The 9,857-nt window shown below is 42.6% G+C and overlaps 3 protein-coding genes across 6 annotated transcripts in view; 2 read left to right on the top strand and 1 right to left on the bottom strand.

Annotated features, from left to right (window-relative positions):
- Positions 1-1,590, bottom strand: part of fancm (FA complementation group M) — a 42,847-nt gene extending 41,257 nt beyond the window's left edge. For 2 of the 3 annotated variants that reach the window (XM_004540445.5, XM_076877357.1), the window contains exons 1-4: positions 817-1,590; positions 562-734; positions 317-394; positions 71-229 (exon numbers count right to left, since the gene is read on the bottom strand). In XM_004540445.5, the coding sequence (XP_004540502.3) occupies positions 71-229; positions 317-394; positions 562-734; positions 817-1,519 (1,113 nt within the window). In that variant the 5' untranslated portion in view covers positions 1,520-1,590. The remainder of the gene's footprint in view (positions 1-70; positions 230-316; positions 395-561; positions 735-816) is intronic. The other variant, XM_004540446.5, reaches the window with a different exon arrangement.
- Positions 1,591-1,803: 213 nt separating this feature from the next.
- iqcc (IQ motif containing C) lies at positions 1,804-3,919 on the top strand. Its single transcript, XM_004540447.3, has 5 exons — positions 1,804-1,909; positions 2,090-2,233; positions 2,318-2,615; positions 3,051-3,172; positions 3,728-3,919. The coding sequence occupies exons 1-5, from the start codon at positions 1,868-1,870 to the stop codon at positions 3,761-3,763; spliced, it is 642 nt and encodes a 213-aa protein (XP_004540504.2). The 5' UTR covers positions 1,804-1,867; the 3' UTR covers positions 3,764-3,919.
- A 542-nt stretch (positions 3,920-4,461) lies between these two features.
- Positions 4,462-9,815, top strand: dcdc2b (doublecortin domain containing 2B). Of its 2 annotated transcripts, XM_014414307.4 has the most exons (15): positions 4,462-4,685; positions 4,902-5,187; positions 5,289-5,340; positions 6,664-6,734; positions 7,271-7,402; positions 7,510-7,644; positions 7,810-7,849; positions 8,016-8,081; positions 8,202-8,370; positions 8,456-8,565; positions 8,719-8,787; positions 9,006-9,077; positions 9,172-9,216; positions 9,314-9,385; positions 9,514-9,815. In XM_014414307.4, exons 2-15 carry the CDS (start codon positions 4,904-4,906, stop codon positions 9,583-9,585), a joined length of 1,389 nt encoding a protein of 462 aa, XP_014269793.2. In that variant the 5' UTR covers positions 4,462-4,685; positions 4,902-4,903; the 3' UTR covers positions 9,586-9,815. The 2 variants fall into 2 exon arrangements, with proteins under 2 accessions (XP_014269793.2, XP_076733662.1); XM_076877547.1 differs by lacking the exon at positions 4,462-4,685 and having other exon boundaries at positions 4,772-5,187.
- Positions 9,816-9,857: the final 42 nt, after the last annotated feature.

The raw sequence follows: 9,857 nt of genomic DNA, 5'->3' as shown, positions 1-9,857 counted from the left end.
TTAAAAAGTATAAACAATGTCCTGATCAGAACAGAGACGAAAAACATGACAAATCATTTGCTGCCCCTACCTGCAGGTAGCGTGTCTGGTAAGCTGAAAGGGCCTCACCCAGAGGAACCACAACTTTCTCCACATTGCGCTGGTGGGAGTGAGCCCGGATGTCAGGACTGTCTTCTGAACGTAGCTCAATATGGGAGATGAGCAAATTGGAGATCACAGATTGCACCGACTGGAAGGATGAAGTGAGGCGGATTGCAGATTAAAGTCTACTCACTTTTAGGTCACAGCGCAGAAAAAAAAAGTGCATCTTTCTCACCTTTGTATCTCCTCCTGGGGTGGCGCTAAGAGCCAGTATGCGGAACTGCAAAGTCTGGCTGCCGAGCAGTTTGATGACCTAATGAAGAAGACCAAGCATTAGACATCATCGCCACTAAATCTGGACAGTTTACATAACTTTTACTGCAAAAAACCCAAAACTAACCATTAAGATTTAGTTCTTTAGTTCACACTTATACAACTTCATGATGTCAAGCTTTGATTATTTCTCCAAAGTGTGTGTACCTGGCAGTAAGCATGGTTGCCCAGCGCTTTGTGTGCTTCATCGATCACCACGCACTTGACCTGCTGGGCCGGGCAGGTGTCTCTGGACAGATCATTAACCATGACCTGAGGCGTGAGGAAGAAGACCCGCTTGGACCTCCAAACCTCTTGTCTCTGCTTTGCTGCTGTGCTACCTATGAAGCGGTAGGTGCAGAATTTGAAAAGGGGGAAGATGGGTGTTGTGCATCAGATTTTATGTGATTTTCTTTTTTTTACCTGTCAGCTCAGCCATGTGTGCTTGTGGGATCCCCATCACTTTATAACAGGCCTCAATCTGTTGGGCCACTAGAGGCTTGGTGGGAGCCATGAAAACAATCTTGCCTGATGGATACCAGCGATAGAAATTGTACATAACCACAGAAGCTATAAAGGTCTTTCCCAGACCAGTGGGAAGACATACCAGAGTGTTCTGAAAGAGGGCAGCCTCTGATATCTTCAGCTGGTACTCCCTGATAGGATAGTTGGTCGGGTAGATCCATACCTTAGCTGAGGAACTGTCAAAGCCAGGGAAGTCAGGATATGTCTGCCCACCTGAGGGGGTTAGAGAAAACGTGGGCTCTTCTGTTCTGGCAGGGTTGTCATGCTGGAAACATTTAGCATTATCAAGCTGGAGGCTTCTTTCAGCTTCATACACGGCGACCACCATCAGATCATCGTCTTCATCTTCATACGCAGGCGTGGGGTCCTCAGTCCCCACTGGGTTCGCTAATGTATATGCTGACCCGTGACCATTTTCAGACCAGAGGGGATAAGAAGGAAGGTGAGCTGTAGCTACCTGGGGACTGTTGCCTGGAGTTGTTCTGGGGCGCCCAGCAGCATTTTTGCCATCTTTTATCGGGTTAACAACTTTGTTTTGGGAGACGGAGACACCCCAAGTCTGAAATAAAGTCTTCTGGTTTGAACCGCCACTCATTTTCATTACCGGCGGCGAAAAACTTTAAGGGGAAAACGCCATGTGAAGAGCAGCAACATTGCAAGAAGACCGTCTAGAACACAAACACCCGGTCATTTCCGCCGACGTTTTCCAAAATAAATCACTTCACGTTGAGAAAAATTATTTTACACAACTATTTATGGTTCATATATTTGTAAACTGTACAAAATTACACTTATGACCATATATGAAAGGTTAATCTGAAAATATGTAAATATGTTGTTATATCTTACAAGGGCAACCTTTTATTTTTTAGATTTGGCACAGGAAGTAAATAAAAGCTTTGAGTTACGCTCCCGCTCTCCGTAGCGGCATAGTCATGTTACCATAGCAATGGAGAGAAGCAAATGGGAGAAAACAATCGTAAATTTGCAGGTAATTTATCTGCTGTCGATGATACATGTTTATACGCAGAGTAATTTTTCAGGGTGTCTTTTCTGTGCTACGTTTAGCTTCCTAGCCACTCTTGCTTTCTCAGGAAAACAGGTGCTAACGTCTGCTATAGTTAGCATTCATATGATAGTGAGACTACAATTACTCCTTTCCTCGCCACAGGCATGCTCGCGTGGATATCTGGTAAGGAAAGAAGTCTGCAAAGCACGCGAAGACTTTGAAGACATCGTGAAGGAGATTGACGGGCGCCTGACGCATTTAAAGTGGACGGACACGCTGATCTCTATTCCCCAGTTCATAGACACGGTAAGTGGCATTTATGCGAATAAGGGTGACGTTTAATACCCCACATACAAAATGTTCTCATGCATTTGCTTTTTGCTTTTTCAGGGCAGCCTACGTCCACCACCCAGCAGCCCTGCCACTAAGCCTCTAAATCCAGAGACAGATGTCAGTGCTACTCCCCAGATCCCTGCACTCTCACCAGAGAACAGAGATCATCACTGTGCCCTGCTAGAGAAGACAGAAGCAGAGAGAGATGATTCACAGACCTGTTTACCCAGCAGAAGCTCTATTAGAGGGGAAGGAGAGGGCCAAAGACAAAGCGGTGTGGTGGAGAGCACAGCAGGGTCGTCATCTGTCTGGAGCAGTGTTGAGTTAGATATGAACTATACTCAGTCTCATAAAGGTATATTAAAGTTTCACACAAAGTGGAGCCATGTTGTGTGCGTGTGTAGAAGGTGTTTTAAAAAATATTGCCTCTTGTTCAGTCTTTAAGAAATTTACAGTCACAATTTTCAAGATTCAAAGAAGATGCATTCACACAGTCCTTAATTTAGTTATAAGGGCTGGTAACTCCCAAAAGGATTAACAAATCTCTTTGGGATTCCTTCTGCCAAATGAAACATGTGTAGTTACCTGCTGTGGTGACCCGTTGTGAATAAAAGAGAAGCCTAATGTAGCTTTTGCCTCTAAAAATAGAATCACAGAAGCTTAAAAAGTAGAATGCAATCAGTGTTCACCTGCATTAATTACACAGTTTGTCTAGCCTCAAATGTGTTAATCCAAAACTGAATTTGGTGAAACCTTTTGAGCCGTTTCGAATTCGCCATCCCTCCATCAGGTTCTCATCGGTACTGCTTGACTCAGGAGGTGCCCCGTACCCCAGAGGCCCTGCGTTTCCATAGAAGCACCCTGACCATGGAGCTGCTCTGGCTTCAGCAGGCAATTGACAGCAGGAAAAAGGTAAGGCGAAGAAAGAGAGAGATGTAGTGCTTCCCTACGTTTATTCAGCAGTGACAGTCTCCCGCTGTAATAAAATTGCTTCTGCTCCATAGTGGAATTTATTTACTGGTTCCCAAAATAAGTTCATCCAGCAGGTCTGAGAAGCAGCCTTCGTTCTAGAGCCTACATCCAACAATCAGATAACAAATGTTAATTTTGCAGTAAGTGTCAACAGTGACTTATTACGGACAGTCCAAACCCCCCAGCTACAAACATGCACGCTGGATGGTTCGGCCCATTTTCTCCCATGTATTAAGCGTGTAAATCAGGTAGAAGCATGTTTAGCTGTCGGTACCCTTTACCCTCACACTGAGAGCTGATTTAAATCCTTTAATTTATCTTTAACACATTTCGTTGCTTCCGTGAGGCGCCCTTCAGCACCAGAGTGTGTAAATTTGCCAAGATGTGGAGCAACACTTTTTATAGATGTGTTGTCATGCACTGAGAATGCACTCATCCAGACATGCAGAAGAACATGTTACTTTTAGTGACTGTTTTCTTTCTTTTTTCCTACAGTACTTGTCGCTGAAGGATAAACTTAGCGTGTCCTGACGGCATCGTTACCATGAACTGGACTTAAACATGTGGGAGTGATGCCTTCATGTACGCAGGAACCTGCTGCACTGAGTACCTTTTTCGTGTTTGGCACAAGTTAATAAACCTGTATATTGTGTATTTTCATGTATATAAATAAAATAAATGCTATTTTACTACAACGTTTTCTTTGTTGTGCTGTCTACCGCTTGGGCTTCACTTGGAGCATTAACTGTGCCAGTTTTAGATGGTTTACAATTGTGCATGGAGAAGTTTTGTTCACTAAAGTCCAGGTGAGCATGCTTCCCAGGAGCTCATATTTCTGAGCTATCACTATCACTCATTTCATTAGGAAATTATCCTTCAAATGTTCACAGCAATCTCCTATTAAACACCTGTTGTCCTCTGGTATTTAAGTCCTTATAGAGAACCCAGGGAAAGAAAAATATTTATAAGTTAAAGCTGAACTTTTCCTCGTTACTCCCTTGAGAGATCTTCTGTTGTGCTTGGATATTTAATATTTACGAAAAAGAATCACCTGGCTGTTTCACTTGCTCTCACTTCTATGCTTGATGGATTTGGCCTTTTTTTTTTCTTCTTTTTTTAACCTGCCTGTAGAGGTTATCTTATTGATTCAGCTTACAGCGCAGGAGACCCACCCGTTCTCCCCTCCTCTTGCCTGTCTCTTTTGTTGTGGTTTCTGCCGATGGTTTGGCCCACAAAGCCAGTCATTGCTGGCCACGCTGCTATGGCAACCAGGAAATACTCACCGCCATCAGTGGAGTAGTGTCCGTGTGAGAGTGTTTGAATGTGAAGGGGATAGAGAGGAGCAGAACGTGGTGAGGGGGAGCCCAGACAGACCACTACCACAACAACAGCAGAGACTGATCTTCACCTTTGGCTTTTCTGCAGTTTTCCCTCTTAATTCTTCACCGAGCATGTGAGTGACAGAGCATTGTTTGGCACTTTGGAGTGGTAGCTGGATCATTTGTTTGTGTTAATGTGTGACTTTTGGAAATGTGTGAACCCAAAGAATGTAGTGTGTGTGTGTGTGTGTGTGTGTGTGTGTGTGTGTGTGTGTGTGTATGAAAAGGTTCAGTAAATGCAATTATTAGGTGCAATGAATGAGAATACATGCATGCATATATGCACTCAGAGATGGCTGCCAGCTCTGCAGCTGCATCTCTGCTGCCTCCAGTGAAGAGTGTGGTGGTGTATAGGAATGGAGACCCCTTCTACAGTGGACGCAGGTTTGTGGTCAACCAGCGACAGGTGGTCACCATGGAGGCCTTTCTGAATGAAGTGACCCAGAGCATCGGTGCCCCTCTTGCCGTCAGGACTCTGTACACCCCCAGGCAGGGCCACCGAGTCACAGACCTGCAGGATCTACGGACAGGAGCCCAGTATGTTGCTGCTGGCTTTGAGAGATTCAAGAAACTCGAGTGAGTACAACAAAATGAAGTTATTTATACTTGATGTCTGGAAAACAGATCAAGTACTGTGTTAGGGTTTTCTTCGTTATATCCCTTGTCTTTATGCACAGTTACCTGAACGTGAGAACAAAAAAGCAACCCACTGCTCGTGAGGAAACCCAGGTAGGCTTTCATTTCATTTCAGTCCTTTTAAGGAATCTGTAACTGATTAATCCTAGCCTAACCAAGAGGAATGCACCACCAGGCTACAGTCATATCAAGCTGATCATTTCAACTCCTTCCAAGTCAAATTTAAAAAGAGTGCAGGATTTTTTGTTTATTGACGCAACCTTATTCGCCTTTAAAAGTGACGACCCATTCTTATGAGCAAGTATTAGCCGTGCATGTCCCCTGTTATCCTCCTATTGAAGTCACAGGCTGTTAGGTAGATTAGCGGATATAATGGGCTAATGACTGCACTGTCCATCAAACACTCAGTCACTCAGAACTTGCAGGGTACTCTCATGTGACAGCTTCATTAATTTCAGCGGGATATTGAAACGTCAAACGATTTCATCAAGAAAATTATCCTTTCTCTTCGGCTGAACTCAACCTTTTCAGTAAAATGAAAGGCAGGCAGTGCACAGTGACGAGGATGCTAGGATTAGGCATAATGAAGCTCCCTTAGCATTCACACTAAATTGATTTCAAAGCCACACACACTTTAGAGCCACTCACGACAAGTACTTGTTTTATATTCTGACCTGCTGGCAGGACTGACCTCTTAGTGTTTCTGATGTAGAGCGATCTATTAGTCTTACTTTTATGAACAAAAAACATACATGAGTATAGAATAAGCGTGCATAGATGCTATTTTGGATAAGTGTTTGTTTGTTTTTTAGGTGGGGCCTTTGGCTTTAAAGTCTTACATGTCTGTATTGTGGTTGCTGTGGAGATACACAAGAAGTGTGCCCGTATGTTGAGTGTTTGTGTTTGAAGTTTTTATGCTTCCACCCAGTGTAATCAGGGCTGTGTACATGTTCAGGCAGGCCTAATACTCAAATTCTGAGCCCTCCTTCTGGATTCAGACACATTGTAAATAATTAAACGTCTGCCACTTTAAAGAAGGAAAAAAAAACAATAACGAGGAGATTATCAGAGCCCACTGATTTAGCTCAGCTAGAGGCAGACATGGATATTGGCTCCAGATTTCATTACTATGCGACGACATGGGTGAGGGCCCTCAGATAAGACACGGCGTGTCTAAATGCACCATCCGAGGAGTCTTGGAGTGACGTCAGTTTCCATGGCTGCAGCACTTGAGCTGATATGAGCTGAATACACTTTTCGGATAATGATTTTCTTGGCGATATGCATGCAGTGGTATTTATGTGCAGGACAGGAATGATGTAAATCTGTTAAGGGAATTTTGAAACTTGATGAAAAATTGACAGCATTTGATGTTCTGCAGTGGCAAGCATCTGATTTTATGTTGGTCCCCTCTAGGTCAAAGCAATCCAGAGGCCGAATGTGTCAGCTAAATGGAGGAAGTATATACCTGTGCCTTGCATTATACAGTGAGTTGGAAGAACTGCTTATCGGAGGCATATATACATAGTATCAGAAATGTATTTATTTATTTTTTACATACAGTTTGCTGGCAGTACCATTGCTTTCATTTTGGATTAAATTATCTCTGCACCTACTGGATGAGAGGAAATTTTGTCCTTAAGATCTCCAGAGAATAAACTGCTACTACTGGCTTCCCCTGATATTTCCTTTAGCAACACTTTTGGGGAGTTTGAAAAAAATCAACAACACCCTAATCTTTGCCCTGAAAACAAATATCCACGTTTCCCAGACTTATACCAAAATCAATTTCACATTAAAGTAATGCAACTGTAGGAAGATTTAATATCGTTGCTGTGGCTAATTAAACTATCATTCATTATTCCTTGATTGCTAAATAATTGTTCCTAATCTTTCATTTAAGGAAACCACTGGGAAACTATCTTTTCACAACCAGCTTAGACCAGTAGTAACAATTACCAGTTCTTAACTCTTTCATCACATATCTGCATACAAGAATTAAGATGTTTCTTATTATGTTCAGCGTTTTTCGAAATGGAGACCTCCTGTGTCCACCGTTCCGATTCATCATTCCTCGGAGCATGCAGCAGGACCTGGATCAGATCTTGAGTCTAATCACAGAGAAGGTCAGCCTAAGGACCGGTGCGGTGCGCAGGTCAGTGACACCATTACACAGAAGGTCAAAAACATTCCCAATAGCTCTGTGAAATACAAACAGAAAGATCTAATAAAGTAAATATCGAACCCCTGTACGTTTTTCAGGTTGTGTTCTCTAGAAGGAGTGGCCGTGTCCTCAGCTGGGGAGCTGGAGACTGGCCGCTGCTATGTTGCCGTGGGAACTGAGAGGTTCAAGAAACTCCCATATGTGGAGCTATTAATCTCCAAAACTACAGAGAGGTACAATCATGGAAGTTCCTTTGTAAAAAACAAAACAAAACCCGTGCTTGTGTCAGTCTGTGCTAACACATGAATAATAATCAGACGACTGGAAACAAGAAGAGAACAATATCCCACACATTCCTCTCTCCCATTTTTTAATAACTATGTTTCTTCATTTTGTAGCTATTACCCTGGGAAGAGAAGGATGTTAAGGAGAGCTGAGGTAATCCTCCTCCTCTCTCTCTGCATTCAGTTACTTGCTTTATTTTCATGTCTTAAAATACAGTTTTAGGATCGTTATTTTCCAGCCTAAATGTCAGGTCTGATTGGCAGCTGTCAGAAGAAAACATTAACAGGCTATGAACAACTTCTGTTTTTTTCCCCATTAGAACAGGAAAGCAGGAAGTGGGCCTGAAGACCAATGCAGTGACTCAGCTCTCCTTGACTCCCCAGAGGTAAAACAAACAAACAAGTCTCCACTGACTTATATTCACACTATATGATGCTATATTATGAGTATTTATATAATTCAGTGTTTGTTATGTAACATATTCAATGTGACCCATGAATTTCAGTCAGACGGTCGGAGGGTGAAGTCAACAGGAGATGAAGCTGCAGCCCCACAAGCTTCCCAGCAAAGGAGCAGGAGAGAGGGAGCAGATGAGACCTCTACGTTTTTTGCCAGGCCGGTCAAGATCCGGAAGAATCGAATGCAAACGAGACCACCGCTCAGCAATGGATCTGGTGAGGATTTCATGAAATCCAATCAGTCTTAAGGAGTATCTCCACTTTTTGGTGGTAAAAAACTTTTGATATCTACCCATGACAGGCCAGCCCAGTGTATTTAAAAGTTCAGCACAGAAAAGGAGAGAAGAGGTACGAGGGGCAGAGGAGGTGCAGGAGGATGAAAATACAGCTACAGAGCTTCCTGTTGATCAGGTTAGCTTCAGGCACCTCTGCGTCATTTCAGACTCATAATTGAATAGAAGATAATTAAATGCTAAAATATGACTGAGGTGGGCGCGTTTGTCTGCCCTTAATATTATAGAAGTGAGATTAAATCTAAATTTTAATCATATTTCCTTTCCAAAGAGAGCTGCAGAAATAGTGGAGGAGGAGGAATTAACTAACCCAGAGGATCCTCTGCAGAACAAACAGATGGTAGGCATTTTTTATGCCATATCTAACATGTTTTGTTAGATATGAGAAATAACACTCATCACTCACTCCTGTACAAGCAAAACCAAAAATACCACTGAATAATAGTTGTCCTGCATGCATGTGGAGTAATTATTAATTCACTGTCACAAGGACAGTACATGCATGCTGCACATTTTGAACAAAAGCATTAAAAAAAAACACTATTTATTTCTCTCAAGAGACAAGCACAAATTATCAAGGGTGAGCAGCACGACGACGAGGAGCACCCACACAAGTACAGTGGAAAGCAGGTACGGTTCGTGTGGGTGGGTTGTTTACATTTAATCGTAATTCACGTGTTCACATTAAAAGGGTTACCCATTTTTGTTCTTGTGCCGTTAAAAGGCATTACTATCTGAAGAGGAGCAGGAGTCCAAAGCTGAAATACTGGTACACACTCACACCCACGAGTAGCTAATTAATCAATTGAACAAATACAGAACTTCAGCACGTGGAGGCAAAATCTTTGTGACTTTCATTTCAAAAGGAGCTGAAGCAGACGTCTTCAAAGTCGAGGCCTTCGTTGTCTAGCAGCCACGCAGAGCACAGAAAAGAAAAGGCAAGTTTACCAACTTCACACCCTATAACACCATCGCGTTTTTACTGGCATCAATATAACCAAGGCATTAAACTCGTCTTGCTGATAGCTTTTGCCTTTACACTGATTTAGTGTCGTTGCTGTGACAGGAGATCCTGCAGGATGCGCCGTCGGTTGCAACAGAACAAAACCACCATCATCAGGAGGTCACGGCATCCTAACAGTTTCACATCGCATGAATGTTTGATTAAATTAGTAGTACTTTAACTGTGATAATGAGCCAAATAACAACATTAATGTATGTTTGTTTTATTGTAGAAAATGTAAGCGTGAGAAGTGCAAGCAGAACAAACACTACAACAGGTGGATACACTATCAGAAGCTCTACAAGCTTCAACTAAAACTGATTGAAGTTTATTGTATCGTACACCCGTTTATGACATTGTCCATTCAGTTTTACAGGCATGATTCTTATGTTGATACTGTGTAGATG

This window comes from Maylandia zebra, linkage group LG19 (assembly GCF_041146795.1).
Source record: "Maylandia zebra isolate NMK-2024a linkage group LG19, Mzebra_GT3a, whole genome shotgun sequence".
NCBI classification, from domain to species: Eukaryota; Metazoa; Chordata; class Actinopteri; order Cichliformes; family Cichlidae; genus Maylandia; species Maylandia zebra.
Note: the sequence above shows the minus strand (reverse complement) of the source record. Positions and strands in the feature narration are given on the sequence as shown.

What these genes read in the sequence shown, in the direction of transcription:
- iqcc (XM_004540447.3), top strand. Translation starts at nt 1,868, where the DNA reads ATGGAGAGAAGCAAATGGGAGAAAACAATCGTAAATTTGCAG. An exon ending in AAACAATCGTAAATTTGCAG is followed by an intron (nt 1,910 to 2,089) that starts GTAATTTATCTG and finishes TCCTCGCCACAG; the next exon opens with GCATGCTCGCGTGGATATCT. An exon ending in CAATTGACAGCAGGAAAAAG is followed by an intron (nt 3,173 to 3,727) that starts GTAAGGCGAAGA and finishes TTTTTCCTACAG; the next exon opens with TACTTGTCGCTGAAGGATAA.
- dcdc2b (XM_076877547.1), top strand. Translation starts at nt 4,880, where the DNA reads ATGCATGCATATATGCACTCAGAGATGGCTGCCAGCTCTGCAGCTGCA. An exon ending in CTGCTCGTGAGGAAACCCAG is followed by an intron (nt 5,341 to 6,663) that starts GTAGGCTTTCAT and finishes GGTCCCCTCTAG; the next exon opens with GTCAAAGCAATCCAGAGGCC. An exon ending in ACCGCTCAGCAATGGATCTG is followed by an intron (nt 8,371 to 8,455) that starts GTGAGGATTTCA and finishes TACCCATGACAG; the next exon opens with GCCAGCCCAGTGTATTTAAA.